The following is a 17,195-nucleotide window of genomic DNA, read 5'->3' as shown; positions in this document are numbered from 1 at the left end:
GCTGATCCCCCTGCTTCTACCACCCAGGTGATAAGATTACAGGCATGTGCTACCTCCTTCAGTGACTGACTACTTTAAAAACCTCAGCTGCTTCTGGAGTCAGATAAATGCCACTGGATGAAACTGAAGGTGTACATGGAAGGGTGTGTGTGTGTGTGTGTGTGTGTGTGTGTGTGGTATGGTTGGCCCTGTGCGGTGCCATGGGTTCCACTGTAGAGAGAGCATGGGCAAGCTCAGCAGCCTTGTCATAGATACAAGACCTATGATTGATGCTGCGCATATCAACTTCACGTGTGAGGAGTGGGCTTTGCTGGATCCTACCCAGAAGAGTCTCTACAAAGATGTGACGTGGGAGACCTACAGTAACCTTACTACTATAGGCATAAGAGAAGTCATACTGAAGGCAAACCCTATGAATGTAGTCAATGTGGTAAAGCCTTTTCACATCAGAGTCATCTCTACATTCATAAAAGAATCCATACTGGAGAGAAACCCTATGAATGTAATCAGTGTGGAAAAGCCTTTTCACAATGGAGTCAGCTCCACATTCATAAAAGAACCCACACTGGAGCGAATACCCACTACCGTGTGTGTGTGTGTGTGTGTGTGTGTGTGTGTGTGTGGTGTTGCTTCCTCTGTCATCCGTAGAACAACCTGCTTCAAAGTCAGGTTTCCCTCAGTAGGTCTCAAATACCCTAAGAGCAAACCCCAAATGCTGACTCTTACTTTCAATTCTCTGAGTCCCCCCACTGCCTGGGGATGGGCTTTTCTCGTCACAGCTGTGCAGGGTGATGAGCACTTACCTTCTAACTGAAGGAGTCTGGTAAGTCCCTATCCCATCCCACCCCACCCCCACCCCACAAACTCTTCCACCCACCTGTCGGCCCAGGTGGGACTGGGTTCTCTGGGGGGTTAAAAGCAAGGCCCTGGGGGCCTCTCCTCTTAGTTGTTGGTGGAGCCTTGTCATGGCCACTGCGGACGCTGTGAGTCTACCTGCCTGCCTGCCTGTCCCAGAGCCATTGACTAGCTGGGGTGAAGAAAATGGGGACAGGGGTCAGCTAGAACCAGGGCTTACAGATCACAGTTTGTTTTTCGTTTTTGTTTAATTTTCCAGGCAGGGTTTCTCCATGCAGCCCTGGCTGTCCTGGAACTCACTCTGTAGACCAGGCTGTCCTGGAACTCACAGAGATCCGCCTGTCTCTGCCTCCCCAGTGCTGGGATGAAAGGGGTGCGCCACCGCCGCCCCAGCTCTGGCTCAGTCTTATTCTTTTCTCTGGTCAGACAGTCAAAGCTGAGGGTGCAGAGTACTGGAGGAAGGAGGTGGAGGAAGAAAACTCACCAGAAGCGGCTGCGGCGGTCCTGCCGGGAGGAGAAGCCAGAGACCTTCCTGCACCCCTTCAGACTCAGAGGAGGAAGGCTGACGGAGAATGCCCACTCGAGGTCCTGAGAGAGCAGCATCCCCTGCAGTACAGGTAGGAAGGCCACAGAGACACAGCCCTGTGTGAGGCCAGTGTCTGTGCCCCTTGAGCTGCCTGAGACCCTCGGATCCTGCCTCCTACTCAGTGGACTTTTAAAAAATGTATGTATGCATGAATATGAGTGCTCTATCTTCCTGTATGTCTGCATGACAGAAGAGGGCATCAGATCCCATTATAGACGGTTGTGAGCCACCATGTGGTTGCTGGGACTCGAGCTCAGGACCTCTGGAAGGGCAGCCAGTGCTCTTAACTACTGAGCCGCCTCTCCAGCTCTCGGTGGACTTAAATACCCTCTCACCCAGCCTGCAGGGCTAACTGGCTTCCATACTTTGGGGGCTATGTCTCAAATCTCACCCCCTACTTTACAAGCATGTTAACCAGGTGTGCAGAGGTGTCCGTTATGTGGGTCTTGACCCTCCTCTCTCCTCATTCCCCAGGTGGGCTCTGTGGTTCTTCAGGAATGACCGAAGCCGAGCCTGGCAGGACAACCTGCAGCTAGTCACCAAGTTGAACACTGTGGAGGACTTCTGGGCGTGAGTGTCTGCCCTCAGGGGCTCTGAGCTTTGGGTCAAAGGCATCATAACCTGCCACCTTCTCAGGGGTTTGTCAACATTTGCTGGGAGCTGGGGGTTGGTAGTTTCTGGCCACACACCCCCCAACCCTTCCTCTCCCGCAAAGCTCCTCAGGCCAGGGAGAGGCAGGGGCGAACCCCACTACTCCATGCCTTTGTGACCCTGACCGGGTTCCTTTCTCTCTGGAAAGCTGGCTCAACCACAGTAAGGATTAGGCTGCTGCTTTAGCATTTATGTGCTAGAGAGAGCTGAGAAAGGCCACACAAACCCAAGGAAGAGGCCCAGCTGGAATGCCCTACTGGTGTGGACTTGATCAGACTTTCTTAGTTGGGTCAGGTTCTCAGAGAAGAGATTCCAGGCAGCAGGGCCCAGGTGGTGTGTGGAGCGGGTGGGGAGGCCCTGGGAGAAAGGAAGCAGGTGGTGGGAAGGTAAGTCTGGTGAGGATTTGGCAAATCAGGGTCAGGTGAACCATGGGCTGCAAAGCCTTGAGCTCTGGGTGGGGTCTTTCCAGGACGTACAGCCACATCAAGTTGGCCAGTAAGCTCTCCTCTGGCTGCGACTACGCTCTGTTCAAGGTAGGCTCTGCTCAAGGGACTGATTCCAGGGCTTTCCCCTCATGGATGGCTGGGTTGTGGGCAGCTATGGATGCTTGAGTCTGGAGGGAAGAGGGTCTCAAGGATGGAGCCCAGGCTCTTTTGGCCTGCCTTCTAAACTAGCATGAACATCAAAGTTGTGTGTGCCGGGGGTGTGGGGAGCATTCCTTATGTGCAGTCTCATCTTGGAGGTACTACCATCAGCATTTAGAGGTTTCTGGGTGTCTTCTGCCCAGTAAGGTTTGGGGACCACACAGCCAAGCCTGGGGTGTCTACCCTAGCCCACAGAAATTCTGACCCAGAGGCACCCTGTTCAGTAAAGGTGAGAAGCCCACAGATAAGTTTGCAAAAGGTGGCAACAGTGAGGCTCAGTTTCTTGTGGGGTTTGGGAAGGGCCATGTTGGAGGCTGAGTGCCTGGAGGCAGCCGCTGCTTGTGCAGAGGGCATGTAGGTAAGAAGCAGGCCTAGTTAAGGCCTGGGTACAGAGCAGACAAGGCTGTGTGCAGGGGGGCTTGGTGCGCACTTTCTTTTAAACCAAAGGAGGCCGTGGATCTGCCACTCCTCACAGGACGGCATCCAGCCCATGTGGGAGGACAACAGGAACAAGCGAGGTGGCCGCTGGCTGCTCAGTCTTGCCAAACAACAGCGCCACATTGAACTGGACCGTCTGTGGCTGGAGACGGTGAGCGGCGGGAAGGGCGCAGGTGTGGGCCTTCAGGAGGGGGTGGTCTCAAAGCTGGTGGGGTGGACCCTGCATCCAGGCTGGACCACCTACCATTCCTTCTGGTCCCAGCTGCTGTGTCTGCTCGGGGAGAGTTTTGAGGAGTACAGCAAGGAGGTGTGTGGGGCTGTCGTCAACATCCGCGCCAAGGGAGACAAGATCGCCCTGTGGACCAGTGAGGCGGAGAACCAGGCGGGAGTGATGCACATCGGGTGAGCCTCTCTGCATGGGTTTTGGGGGCTGGGTGGGTGGTGGCCTGGCCTGCAAAGGAGACCTCCGGAACCCTCCGTACTGGCTCTCCCTTATTCCTTACCCACTTGGATAAAAGGAGTTGGAATGGAGATTCAAACCACTTTAAAGAAGTTTTCATTTTCACGGGAGGGTTCTGTGGGTGCTGGTCTTATCTGTGAGTAAGACATGTAAAACAGGTGAGACTGTGGCATCTGAATGAAAGAGCTGGGGCTAGATTACATCTGCCATCTTTCCCCTGTCTCCTACTCCAGGCATGTGTACAAGGAGCGTCTGGGCCTCTCTACGAAGACTATCATTGGGTACCAGGCCCACACAGACACTGCTGCTAAGAGCAATTCCTTAGCCAAGAACAAGTTTGTGGTGTGAGGCAGACTTCAGCCACCACTCATGGGATGCCCTCTTACTGCTGTTTGGTGCACAGGGAAGACTAAACTGTGGGCCCTGGGGCCACAACTTGGCTCTCTACCTGTCCTGGAACACACATAAGCACCCTCACCCCTTAGATAAGGTCTCACTATGTTGCCCAGGTTAACTTCGTATTTTTTACCTTAAGACATCCTCCTGCTCCAGACTAAATAACTGGGATTACAGGAGCTCACCATTGTCTCTGGATTCATAATAGTGTTCTTCAACATTTGTTGGGCCCAGTCCTTGTGGCAGCTGGCCAATACTTATAAACCACGCTCGATCCCTAGCTCTGTGTGTGGCCATTTGGCAAAGGCAGGGTGAAGCAAAGTCCTGGCTCAACCCCGCCAAATGAGGACAGGAGAATCCCGTGGCCAACACTTCTCTGTGCCTGCCTGGGAAGAGGACTGGGTGGCCCGAGGCAGGCTCTTCTGTCTTGGGAGATGTTAAGAGTAGTTCAGTTCTTTGTAAGCACAAACTTATGGGTTTGTAGTTTGGGTGCCCATCCTAAACCCTGTCCCTTCCCTAGACCAGCTGTGACTTGGTCCTAGAATCGACTGCCCTCCCTACCCACTATACCCCAAGTACTGGAGTAAGTTAGAGGGAAAACATTGAGATTTGTAAAGACAGGTGAGTTGAGCTCTGGGGACCGAGAACGCCTGCACAGTCCTATCAAGACAGGATGAGGGTCCAGTGGGTTCTGTGTCTCCTGCCTTAGGGCGGGCTGAAGTACATCAGTGGATACACCATAGCACCATGAAGAAATTACTGACGTTTGTGCCTCACCATGATTTTGTTAGAAGGGGGTCTACTTGAGGCTAATGACACTTAGGCCCTTTTTGTATCTGTTCTAAAATACTTTGGAATAAACGTGGAGTTTAAATATTTAAGATCTAGGCTTCCCTAAATCTGGATCTGTCCTGTCCTGCTTCAAAAGGACTCCAGTGAGTCCCAGGTACCAAGGAAACCGGGGAAAGCCCTACTTGCTATGGGAAGGGGCTATGATAGAAATAGGCAAAATGGAACAGGCATGGCATTCCAGCCCCAGGTCTTGATGTGATTATATTCAACTCCACAGTTTTAGATGTTTGGCAATGTCCATTGGTCCCACCATCCCCAACCGCTCATCCCTGGAGATGGACTCCACTGTTCTGAGCCTTAGACTGGAGGTCCAGGGTCTTCACACTTGGCTCACCAGCGCTGATGGCTGGCTCATCTGGAGCCTCTGGAGGAATGGGGGCGCTTGCTGCAATGGCAGGTCGGAGGGAGATGAAGAGTGAGGGCTCCTCAGAGGTGGGGTTGGTCTGGCTGAAGGTGTAGCCAGAGCTTGGCCCAGAAAGTCTTGGGGAGGAGTGAGGGGACCGGGGAGGGGACGAAGTCTGGGGCGTGGCTCCAAGGAGGAGGAGCGTGGCTCAGAACTGAGGCTGACTAGGGTGGAGCTCCAGAAGGACCGAGGTCGATTGGGGGCGGAGTCTGGGCGGATCAGAGGCGGGGCCCGGTTTAGAGGCGGGGCTCGGAGAGCAGCGGCTGGCTAGGGGCAGTCTTGGGCGGGGCATGGGCGGGGTTTCGGGAGGACCGTGGCTAGGCCTGGACAGAGCCTGGGAGCGCAAGCCCGGCTGTGGGGGCGGAGTCGTGGGCATGGGCGGGGCTCCGGGAGGACAGACCCTGGCTGGGACGGGGGCGTGGGCGGAGCTCCGTGAAGACCGAGCCGTGCTGGGGCGGGGCGTGGGCGGACTCCGTGGGCGGGCCCGGAACGCGGTGGGGAGGCGGGGTCGGGTGAGGGCACCGCACTCCGGGTGTGGCGGTCCGAGCGCCGGGGGCGGCGCCACGGCGGGCGGGGCGGCCGGCGCGCTGTGTGGCCTTGGCCATGAAGCCGCAGCCACCGGGCTAGGCCCGGGGCGGCTCCAGGCCTGGGCGGCCCGCAGAGGGCTGGGCCGGTCCCCGGCTCCGGTTCCCGGGGCGGCGGGTGGCCACTCACCATGCCAGGCAAGCACCAGCATTTCCAGGACCCCGAAGTCGGCTGCTGCGGGAAATATTTCCTGTTTGGCTTCAACATTGTCTTCTGGGTGAGCGCGGGGTCCGCTTCGTGCCCTGCGCTGGGGAGGGGGGCGAGACAGCCTCTGTTTCTGGGCGGGGGGAGTCCCTCCCCAGGAACTTGCGACCGGGGACTGTTCCTGACTCCTTCCACCCCATTCCCAGTCCTTAAGAACTACTCTGAGGGAGCTACTGGGATTACTGGGGGGGCGGGACCCAGTCCCAGCAGGGTAGGTTTGGGAGTCTTGCGTTGCAGCCCCAAGTTTGGGCGAAAAAGGGGGCGGCGTTTGTCGGAAGACTGCAGGGGCGCGGTAGTTGCGGGATGAGCCCCGCCCCACCTCCTGGCCACGCCAGCTCCCGGCATGGTGCGTAAGGTTCCTGCGGTTGGGTCCTAGCCCTAGTCTACCCCAAGGAAGAGAAGCTTGTGAGCCAGGAGGGCAGGAAGTGACAAAAGCCTAGGCCTCTGTGGCCGAGGGAGAAAGAGCTCGGGTTGAGAGCAGGGAGCTGTCCCTCGGGAACAGAATTCAGCATTCCATAGCTGACAGAAGAGAGGCTTCCCTCCCAGGGTGGCGTCTGTGTCCTGGCCCTGCCAAGTCATCTTTCTTTTCTTCCTCCCCCATCCTATCGCCAAAGCGGGCTCCGCATGCTCCCTTTCATGCCAGGCCTTTCCAACTTGTTCTCAGCAGGATTCAAGGACTCTGTTCTCCACCCACGTGCTGCCGGGGTTGCCTTGTGGTGGGTGCCCTTGGATCTCAGCAGCCCTCTGCCCTGGAGGGTATGGGCAGCTGCAGGGAGCCCTGCCCTGGAAGTGTAGCCGGCCTTGTCCGGAGGCTTTTGGGCCAGCCACCTTTACTCTCTGGGCCTCAGCTTGCCAGCCTAGGAGTGGGGGTATTGGAGTTTGTCCTTCCTGGTTGTTGGATTAAATAATGGTTTTTGTTGTGGAGACAGGGCTACTCTGTAGACCCTCTTGGCTTGGAAGTTGCTGTCTGAGCGTCCTGAGTGCTGGGATTACAGGTGTGAGCCACCACACCGAGTTTCCTATTAAAGGAGTTCTAATGAGGCACATTCTCCCAACTACCTTATTATTATCTATAGTTTACAGATAGGGGACTGAATGAATAGACACCAAGAGATTAAGTCATTTGCTGAGAGTGACAGATGCTTATCAGTGGCTGGAGGTAAGGCAGAGGAGCAAGCTGAGGTAACTCAGTGTGTGTGGGGGGTTGGGGAAGGCAGATCTATCTTATAGTCCTGGCTTTGTTCCAGGGTCTGGGCAGGGGTGTGAAGGTGGGCAGAACATTGAGGTCCTGAGCTTGGGCAGCATGGAGCAGTCAGGGCTTCAGAGCAGAACTAGGTCAGCTCTAGCTGACTGCAGGTATATGGAAGGGTGACAGAGGATCTGGAAGTGGGGAGGGGTCTGGGACCTTGAACTCCTGATGTTCCACCCCCAAGTGTGGGGATTATAGGTCTGTACCACTCTTCCTGGCTCTACCCATGCCATCTGGACACCAGCTACAGACTCCTTATCTGGGCAGCCTGTGTTCCCTAAATCACCTCAGTCTTTCTCATTATCTTGCCTCGGTTCCTTGCTTGGAGAGCCATGATTGTCAAGGCCAACCACCCTCTCATCCCTGACCCCGGGCAGCTCCTTAGACATGCAGTCTTTGAGGGACACACCATTGGAGTAGAGAGACACTATCCACTTTTTACCTCCACCTACCCTTTCCTTCCCTGGTCCTGGGTTCTCCCTGGAAATGCCTTCCCTGTGCTGGGGGTGGGGGCATGCAACCAAACATCACTTCTCCAGCCCCATCCCATCTGATCTATCTCATCTTTGGACAAGAGACCAGCTAATGTTTTATTTTTCCCAAACCCCATTCCCCCACCTCCTCCTCTTCCTCTCCTCTTCCTCCTCCTCCTCCTCCTCCTCCTCCTCCTCCTCCTCCTCCTCCTCCTCCTCCTTTTCTCGCTTTCCCAGCCTCCTGCTCGGACCCCTCTCCCCCATCTTTGCCCTTCATCCTGGGTTCCAGCCTTAACCTAATAGCCTCCTTCCTTTCCACAGTCATTTTCAGCTTGTTGGGACACTGGCATCTCCCTGGCTCCAGACCATTACATCTCCTCTCCAGTTTCAGACACCTCAGTGTCCTAGGCACACCAGAGAACAGGCCAGACCTACTCTTGGCCCCATATTGCTTATCCATACATAGAGGAAATACTGAGCAACTGAACAGATATCCAGATGGCTGGAGAGGGTGGTGGGCTTCAGCTGGGGTTTGAGTGGCAAGGAGGCATGAGAGGGAGAGAAGAGTTCTGGGTAGAGCACCCAGAAAAGGCTAAGATCCCATGGTCATCTTCAGCTACATCATGAGTTAGAGGCTAGCCAGCCTTGGCTACACTGAGACCCTGTCTTAATTAAACCAAACCAAAACAAAACAAAACAAAGGCACAAGTATACCTGAGGCCAGATGCTTTCTGAGTCTGGGGGGCCTTTCAGCAGGATTCTGCTCTATATGGAGAGTCCTTGGAGAGTCCAGGAAGGGGCTGATGTCCAGTCTGAGGCATGAGGTAGCTTCAGTTCCTCTAGCTAGCCTAGGGGAAAGACTCCCTGAAAGGTATCCTAGGTAGGTGCTCCACCAGGTCCCATTCACAGCCTGGGCCCTTTCCCCTCAGCTTCCTAATGGTCTTCAGGGAAGGGGTGTGAGGAAGAGTCCCTGTGCTGGTGTCCAGCTCGGAACTCTTGCTGCTTTTGCAGGTTCTGGGAGCCCTGTTCCTGGCCATCGGCTTCTGGGCTTGGGGCGAGAAGGTAAGAGAGTGTCGCCCAAGGGTGAGGTGGGAGCACAGTCACTCCCTCATGCTGTCCACTCCCCTGTTGCAGGGTGTTCTCTCCAACATCTCGGCGCTGACAGATCTAGGAGGTCTAGATCCTGTGTGGCTGTTTGTGGTGGTTGGGGGTGTAATGTCGGTGCTGGGCTTCGCTGGCTGCATTGGTGCCCTCCGGGAAAACACCTTCCTGCTGAAGTTTGTAAGTGTCTCTCTACCCCAGATACACTGGAGACCCCTAACCTCTTTCCAGTCAGTTCTTGCCTAGGTCTGGTGACCAGATAGGGAATAGGTAAAACCATGCTGTCTTTTGTCAACACAAGACAGCGTTAAAGAGCAGGGAGCAAGCTCAGTGGTAGAGCACTTGCCTAGCACGCACAGGGCTCTGGGTTCCATACTGCAGGGCTGGGAGGGGGCAGCACTCAAATAATAGTGGGTAGATACTGGAGACTGCAACTCCCTTGGGTCTTGGCAGAGGTAGCTGCCAAAAAGGAAGCTCTTGCCTGTGGAGCCCCCAGAGCTCTGCCTCTCCATTGCCTACTATCTGTATGCCTCCAACCCAGTTCTCTGTGTTCCTCGGCCTCATCTTCTTCCTGGAGCTGGCGACAGGGATCCTGGCCTTTGTCTTCAAGGACTGGATTCGAGACCAACTCAATCTCTTCATCAACAGTAATGTCAAAGCCTACCGGGATGATATTGACCTTCAGAACCTTATCGACTTTGCTCAGGAATATGTGAGTGTGATATCCATCGTGGGCCCCATGCAAGCAATCCCCTATGAGCACTCGAGAGAAACAGCAAATTTTCTGTGTGCATGCATCACTTCCTCACTCACCCAGGCCAGCAAATGCCAGGGAAGGCACTTAGGAGAGCCCTGTGCCAGGAGAAGCCAGCTCCTGCTTATTACCCAGGCTTCCTCATGCCTAGCTTCTTAGGGACCCAGGTGTGTGAAGCTGTGGCCAGAGGAGGAAATGGCATGTACAAAGCATATTTCTCTTTCTCCTCAGTCTGGGCCCAGAGTGTCTGCAGGGGCTGTGTTGCTGATGCCCCAGTACTGTGCCTCAAATTTTGCACAATAGTACAGCTTCCAGCTCAGCCACTTAGGTTTGGTGACAGGCACTCTTTGAGAAATGCATTGCTGGATGACTTTGTCCTTGTGCAGACATCAGAGCAAAATCTAGCAACATAGTTGCTTAGTTTCTTTTTTCAATTTTATTTATTTTGTGTGTATGGGTGTTTTGCCTGGACACATGTGTGTCTGGTACCTGAAGAGGCCAGGAGAGGGCATTGGATCCTTAGATCTGAAGTTACAGATAGTTGTGAGCCACCATATTGGTGCTGGGAATTGAACCTGGGTCCTCAAAAAAAGCAGCCAGTGTTCTTAACCACTGATCTGCCTCTCCAGCTGGAGCATAGTTGCTTATTTTCATCAAGTATTGTGCACTGTCTATAATTAAAAGCTCTGCACTTAAAGCCATGAAACCCTTCCCACCTGTACATTCCAATCCTGACAATTCCTTAGGGCCACACCCTGTCACACCCAGTCACCTTATCAAGGTTTGGCACTGGGATTCTGCGGTGCTTTGGAGCTGCCCAGGGCAGAAGCAGTCATGTAGCCTGAAGTTCCCTGTGCTTTCTTTCTCTATTCAGTATGGAACTGGGACAGGCCCTGAGCCAGGTGCGGGGAGATTCAGTGTTTTTAAAATGTGCAGCCTGTTCTCTTCGTGATGGCAATGTCGTGGGGGACGGTGATGCACATACAAAATGGGGCTATGGGGCGGGGGGGGGGGGGGGGGGGAGAGTCAGGGTAAGCGGGGAGAAGAGAGCACACCGTGGCCAGGGCTGAAATGGAGAACTAGTGAGGGGGAGCCCCTGCACGGTGACCTTGACACCTCCCTGAGGAGGGGAAGGAATCAGTGGGCGGTGTGAAGAACAGGACTGTCCCCAGCAGGGACAGCAGACTCTTAGCAGGTGATGGGCAGATGCTGGCTCAGTGGTGTCGTCTGAGACCTGCACACAGCGCATGGCCAGGCGTCCTGCCCCTGGCTCTGTCACAGGGCCTGTGTCTGACACCGGAGCCATCTCACGCTCATCCTGGAGCTTCCCCAGCCCTCACAGCCATCTTTTCCGGGGCTGGGACAGTCCGCCCAGGGCTCTGCACTGTCACACATTATGCCCCTGCACTGCGAACTTGGCCTTGCCATGGCAACATCTGGGGAGGGGCGCTGTGACTTCAGCATGATGCCAGCAGGCATTTGCAGAGTGGATTGGGATGGGAAAGCTGGCCGGGCTCCTCTCCTGTCCCTGCAGTGAAGGTTTTGCAAAATCCGAGCAAGTGTGCAGACCCCGTGCAGATATGAGGATCTGTGGTGCCTCTGTCCCCTCAGGGTTTGGTCTTGCTCCTGCCCCTCAGTCCACGAGGAGGCCACAGCCTTCAAGCAGTGTCTCACTTCTCAGTCACCTACCCACTCGGATTCCTGGGGCCTCAGGCCTGTCTGCTGGGAGGGACTGGAGTTGCCCCTTCCAGCCAGCCCGCGCTCTCCTTTGGGTTTGCCCAAACAGGGAGGGTGAGGCTCTCGAGTTTGGCCTGGTTGCCAGCTGTGTACCCCTAAACCGCAGGCTCTTCTCTCTCCCTAGTGGTCTTGCTGTGGTGCCCGAGGGCCCAATGACTGGAACCTCAATATCTACTTCAACTGCACTGACTTGAACCCAAGCCGCGAGCGCTGTGGGGTGCCCTTTTCCTGCTGTGTTAGGGATCCTGCGGTAAGTGGGGCCCTGGGAGGAGGCAGGATCCCTAAGCAGTAGGAGGTGCATGTCAGTGTGCTCTGGTGTCCATGGGAGAGCTAAGAAGTCTGGAGTGTTGCTGCAGATGAGTGGGCATGGCACAACCCAAGCTTCCACTTGCTTTTCTGTGAAAGAGGAGCATTTTAGTTCAGGATCCAGCGAGACCATGGGTGTTCCCTTAGCATATTGCTAATGGCCTGTCTCCCCCTCAGGAAGATGTCCTCAATACCCAGTGTGGCTATGACATCCGACTCAAACTGGTAAGAGGGGCGGGGACAGGGTTGAGGGTACCTTGGATACAGGGGTGGCATGAGGGCCTCTCATAAGCTCTTTTGGTAGGTCTCAGGGCTTCTGTGGGGTAGAACTGGCCCCGGTGGGTCTGAGGTCTTGGATTGTTCATCCCATCTCTGTGCACCTGCTGTGGTTGACATTGCTCACTCAGCCAGTGCTAATGGATTGTCTTGGTGATCCAGTGCTAATGGATTGTCTTGGTGATCCAGTGCTAATGGATTGTCTTGGTGATCCAGTGCTAATGGCTTGTCTTGGTGATCCAGTGCTAATGGCTTGTCTTGGTGATCCAGTGCTAATGGCTTGTCTTGGTGATCCAGTGCTAATGGCTTGTCTTGGTGATCCAGTGCTAATGGCTTGTCTTGGTGATCCAGTGCGAATGGATTGTCTTGGTGATCTAGTGCGAATGGATTGTCTTGGTGATCCAGTGCTAATGGCTTGTCTTGGTGATCCAGTGCTAATGGCTTGTCTTGGTGATCCAGTGCGAATGGATTGTCTTGGTGATCCAGTGCGAATGGCTTGTCTCTGAACTCAAGGAAAGGAGAGGAAACAGTAAACGTGTAGACACATTAATATGGACAGTCATGAGAACTTGGGAGGTTGATAAGGCAGGGTCTGTGTGCTCAGGGAAAGCCTCTTCAGAGCAGAGAGCCAGGCTAAGACCCTAGGAGAAGCAGCCATCTGTGCAAAGGCCCTGTGGCAGAATTCCAGGGAACAGACATTGTTGGGGAGGACACTGGAGTGGGATGGGCTTGGGAAGAGGGAAGAGGGAAGAGGTATAGATCTGAGCTGAGGCCCACAGCAGCAGGAAGGCTGAGTCTTGGTCCTGTGTGTCCTCAGGAGCTTGAACAGCAGGGCTCCATCTACACCAAAGGCTGTGTGGGCCAGTTTGAGAAGTGGCTGCAAGACAACCTGATTGTGGTGGCCGGGGTCTTGGTGGGCATTGCCCTCCTCCAGGTACAGCCTTGGCTTGCTTGCCCTCCTCCTGCCCAGAGCCTTCTGCTCTTCCTTACTCACTCTCTGTCTTACAGATATTTGGCATCTGCTTGGCCCAGAACCTCGTGAGTGACATCAAGGCAGTGAAGGCCAACTGGTGAGGCTGCCAGGGGTGATGGCCACACATCTGGCCTGATGGGCCTCTGGTGGGGGCCTCTTAGGACGCTCTGCTTCGCTCACAATGGCGAGGCCCGTGGGGCATCTGCCATGACCCGAGCCCCGAGGCTTTGTGATAGGGTGCGCGTTGCCCACTGGGGAGCCCACGGGGCTGTTTGCCACAGAGCTCTGTGTGTGGGGTGTGTGTATGTGTGTGTGCGCGTGCATACTCGTAAGTGCTCCCGGAGTCGCCATCCTGCTGCTGTGAGGTAATGGCCCTTCCAGGGCTCTACAGGAAGATGTAGTAGGCGGGTAGGGAATGTACCTCTGTCCCCTGGTCTACCGTGGGGTGTATCTGTGTGTGGCTGTGGGGTGGGCTTATGAGCCCGCTGTTTCCACCCTCCCCTTAGTCGATGTGACCTTGAGCCTGCCAGGAAGCCCGCCTTGGTCTCAATGTCACAGCCTCTGAAATGAGTCCAAGAATTTTCTCTCTCCCTTGCCTCTCAGGATCAGCCATGGTGATGGCTACAAACTACTCAATAAACAGCACTTTGAAAAACAGTGGCTTATACTCACCATCTTCGAAGGTTCTGTTGGCAGCACGGCCTCAGGGCTCTCCAGTGAGGGCCCCGGCCTGCACCCAACCGCCTAACAAGGTCTCACAGGTCTGGGTGACTTACGCACCTGAGATAGCCTTTTAAGTGGGTGTATTGCCTTAAAGCCCACATCTCCTGCTTCTCCTGAAGAGTGACTGTGTGGCCACACCAGCTTCTCAGTGTCATCGTCATCTACAGCAGGACATAGAGACACCTCAGCTGGCCTGTTCTGTGTACCTGACCCCCAGCATCTGAGAGTTGACCTTTCCAACCCCTGTGGATTACTCCTGGAAAACACCTCAGGGCTTCTGTGTTTCAGCCTCAAGAAAGGCAAAAGGATCTGAAGAGTGGGGTACTGGAGTTCACCCCTGAGAGGGTGTAGCCTGGTGGCTCCTAGTTGTGCTGGGCACTGAGGTGGGTGGCAGAAGGTCCAGAAGAGTGGCTGAGTAGTGGGAGGAGGGCAAGAAGGTCGTGCAAAAGGAGTGCCTGGAAGCCCACAGCTTGGCATCTATGAGGGTGAAGTGAGTCTATTTTGGGGTCCACCAGCTGTTGGTTTAAAAATCTTCTCCATGACCTGCAGTGGTGCCTTGAGGCCACCAGAGGGCACATCAACACCACAGTCTCTGCATCTGGCTTTCCTCACACCCTCACCTCAGTACCTACCCTGCTTACACTGAGTGGCTTGCAAACTTCTAAAGAAGCAAACCAGCTCAGGCTTAGGCGATCTGGCTGCCCAAAGGGCTAGTATGTGTGAAATGACCATTTTCTCCCCTTTCCCTGTGCTGTTTCAAAGGTCGCAGCTCTGGTGCCCTCTGTTCCCTCGGTGAGTTACAGTGAGTGTAACAGAGTAGTGGGATCTGATCTGCCTTGGTCTTGATTAGCACTGGAGACCAGACAGAGGGAGACGGAGGTTCTGTGATGATGAAATATCTATGTGCAATCTGGATGATGATAATGACCTGCTTGGGAGTACAGGGGAATACAGTGGGCACTGTGTCGAGACAGGTCCTCACCCACAGGTGCTGACTGCTGTTCAGTTGTAGCAAATTGCTGTGGTGTGGGAATGTAGGGCTGACAGCAGAAATCTCAGAGAAGCTGGGAATCTGCGGCTCTTTAAGATAGCCAGATTTTAACTCAAACCTGCAGGCATCACTGAGATCCTGGAGCCCAGCCTCAGCTCCTGTGTCAGCATCAAGCACAGTGGCCCTGACTACTAAGCCCTGTGAGGGTGCTGGGAGCTGCAGCCACGGAGGCTGACCAGGCAGTGTGCCCCTGGTTGCCTTGTCCCCTGGCATGGGCTGCACAGAGCTCTTGGTGGCACCGGCTATAGTGGTGTGTACACGGCAATAAATACAGCTCAAAAAGCATTGTTTTTCTCATTTCAGATGGTTTCATTTCTCCCTCAAAGCTCGCAACGCCCTTGTGAATTGCAGTTTCTTTTTCTGATGAGGAAACAGACTCAGAGGGGAGGGAGGCTGCCTAGAGCATACAAGGCACGCAGATCCTACCGCCCCCTTGTGCCGAAGTTTGGCATTGCATGTGTCTTCTTGATGGGTCTGGTGAGACTTGTACACTGAACTAGCAACCAGTGAAGGGTGTAAAGTTATCTTTATCCCCAAAGGCGAGATCTGAATCTACCTAGGTACTCGTGGCACAGGAGGGGGAGAGGCAAAGTCCCTACCCCGTGCTGCCTCCTCATGGGGGAGACAGACGGTGAGGAGGCAGCATTTTTGTTGGTAATGTGTGCTATGGAGATGAGTGACAGCTGGGGAGCCTGGGTGGAGGGTTGGGAAGGATGCCATCTCTGGGGAACAGTGATCTCGGTTTTGGCGACAGCTTCTATAAGGCCGTGGTGGGCTTGGTGTGAGGGGGCTGGGATGGTAGGAGGTGGGACTGGGTGAAGAGCAGGAACACAGGCACAGGAAACGAAGGTGCCAGGGTATGGCAACCAAACTGACGAGATGGTATAGGAGTGGGGACCTGGGCCAGACCCAGAGTTCTCCAGAGCTCATCCTGTTACAATGTCTCCAGTTCTCCATCCACTCATCTGGCTATCCATCCTTCCATACACCCTCCACTGCTTATCCTAAACACACCATCACCCACACAGGAGGCCCTAGCCAGAGACTGGGGCTTCTGCGGCAGAGGCAGGCAGGGAGCAGTCGCTGGTGGTGTGAGGATGTGCTGAGAAGCATGTGACTGTCACTGAGTCAACTTCTTGCTCTGACAAGATGCCTCAGAAAAAGCAAAGGAAGAACGGTTTCTTTTGGCTCACAGGTTCAGAGAATCTGGTCCATTGTTGCTTGGTCCCATCCTATGGGCCTGTGGTGAGGTGGAACATAGTGTTAGGGAGGGCATGGTAGAACAGAGCTGCTCCACCCAGGACAGCCAGAAAGCACTAGGGGAGGGGCCTGGGACAAGGCATAACTCCCAAGGATATGCGCCAGGACCCCCCTCCCTCCAGCTAGCCCCTCCTATCACCTCTCCTCAAGTTATGAAGCCATCAATGGGTTAATCCATCAATGAAGCTGGAGTTCTCATGAGCCTGTCATTCCCAAAGGTCTTGCCTCTATACACTGCTGTGTAAGAACCAAGCCTTCAAATGCAAGCCTTCAATGCCTTTGGGAGGATATTTCAGATACAAAGCATAAGCCACTTCTCAGTGCATTTTGGGGTTGATTAGAGACCCACTCCCCACTCCCACAGCAGTTCATGGAGCAGTTCTCTGTACCAAGTGGTCCTCACCCACAGAGGGGCCTTTCCAGATATGCAGAAAACACAGGAACAGACAAGGCTCCCATTGTGCATGCCTCTAGATGGGCCCCGGTCAGTAGGGAGCAAGGCCACCTTCCAACTCTGTTAGGACGGAGTGCACACTGGTAGTGCCAGAGCCCTGGGAGAGGTAGCTGGGATCTCAGATTAGCCAGAGGACTTGCTGTGACTCCCTATTCCCCCAGGGGAGGATGCGCATGGGGAGTGGCAGCGAGGGACAGCCTAGGCTGACAAGTTCCTGCATTTCTGGTAAGTCGGTCAGATGGATTTGAAGGAAGGCATCCTGGGGAACTAAATCATGTTTCTTGGTGACAGCCTCTCCAAATGACCACCAGAGAGCAGCAAAGTGTAACCCACACAGCACAGCCCGTCAACCCTGGCCAACAGCAGGTGACAATGATCCCTTAGAATCAGCCAGCTAGGCCACTGTCCCAGAGACAGAGGCCCACCCTACTGGTGCCAAGTTCAGGTCTTGCCACTCTCTTCATTATCTCCTCCAGGGACTTTGAGTAAGTGACACCCCCAGGGATGCCTCTCCTGGTGCTCAAGGAGACTGTGTAGTGCCATATACCAGACAGAGTTGGAGAATGGGATGGTAATGGTGGTGGTGGTGGGGTCATTGTTCACATTCTTTAGGAAGCTGAAGCAACAGGCTCCACATGCACCTCCATTCATTCAGGTAGGTTTGCTAAGCACCTACTGTGTGCTGCCAGTGTTCTCAGTACTTAGAATACAAAAGGGAAGCGATCTCCTACACTCCCATGGAGATGTCCAGACCTCGGGGGTCA

The 17,195-nt window shown here is 54.6% G+C and overlaps 2 protein-coding genes across 5 annotated transcripts in view; both read left to right on the top strand.

The window, feature by feature from the left end:
* Eif4e1b (eukaryotic translation initiation factor 4E family member 1B) overlaps positions 1 to 4,214 on the top strand; it is a 32,379-nt gene extending 28,165 nt beyond the window's left edge. For all 3 annotated transcript variants that reach the window (XM_052729210.1, XM_052729209.1, XM_052729208.1), the window contains 6 exons: positions 1,282 to 1,472; positions 1,916 to 2,011; positions 2,562 to 2,625; positions 3,212 to 3,325; positions 3,437 to 3,576; positions 3,868 to 4,214. In XM_052729210.1, the coding sequence (XP_052585170.1) occupies positions 1,282 to 1,472; positions 1,916 to 2,011; positions 2,562 to 2,625; positions 3,212 to 3,325; positions 3,437 to 3,576; positions 3,868 to 3,982 (720 nt within the window). In that variant the 3' untranslated portion in view covers positions 3,983 to 4,214. The remainder of the gene's footprint in view (positions 1 to 1,281; positions 1,473 to 1,915; positions 2,012 to 2,561; positions 2,626 to 3,211; positions 3,326 to 3,436; positions 3,577 to 3,867) is intronic.
* An 859-nt stretch (positions 4,215 to 5,073) lies between these two features.
* Positions 5,074 to 15,002, top strand: Tspan17 (tetraspanin 17). 2 transcript variants are annotated; one of them, XM_052729207.1, is made up of 9 exons: positions 5,074 to 6,087; positions 8,808 to 8,858; positions 8,931 to 9,077; positions 9,475 to 9,609; positions 11,513 to 11,638; positions 11,872 to 11,919; positions 12,788 to 12,904; positions 12,979 to 13,040; positions 13,547 to 15,002. In XM_052729207.1, the coding sequence occupies exons 1-9, from the start codon at positions 6,001 to 6,003 to the stop codon at positions 13,689 to 13,691; spliced, it is 918 nt and encodes a 305-aa protein (XP_052585167.1). In that variant the 5' UTR covers positions 5,074 to 6,000; the 3' UTR covers positions 13,692 to 15,002. The 2 variants fall into 2 exon arrangements, with proteins under 2 accessions (XP_052585167.1, XP_052585166.1); XM_052729206.1 differs by having other exon boundaries at positions 5,831 to 6,087; positions 9,439 to 9,609.
* Positions 15,003 to 17,195: the final 2,193 nt, after the last annotated feature.

The sequence above is a fragment of the Peromyscus californicus genome, unplaced genomic scaffold, assembly GCF_007827085.1.
Source record: "Peromyscus californicus insignis strain IS unplaced genomic scaffold, ASM782708v3 Scaffold_8__1_contigs__length_139910024, whole genome shotgun sequence".
NCBI classification, from domain to species: Eukaryota; Metazoa; Chordata; class Mammalia; order Rodentia; family Cricetidae; genus Peromyscus; species Peromyscus californicus.
This window is presented reverse-complemented; position numbering and strand designations above follow the sequence as displayed.

Excerpts from the sequence above, each read along its gene's own strand:
- Tspan17 (XM_052729206.1), top strand. The coding sequence starts at position 6,001 with ATGCCAGGCAAGCACCAGCATTTCCAGGACCCCGAAGTCGGCTGCTGC. Across the intron at positions 9,610-11,512 it reads TCGACTTTGCTCAGGAATAT|TGGTCTTGCTGTGGTGCCCG; the intron begins GTGAGTGTGATA and ends CTCTCTCCCTAG. Across the intron at positions 13,041-13,546 it reads AAGGCAGTGAAGGCCAACTG|GATCAGCCATGGTGATGGCT; the intron begins GTGAGGCTGCCA and ends CTTGCCTCTCAG.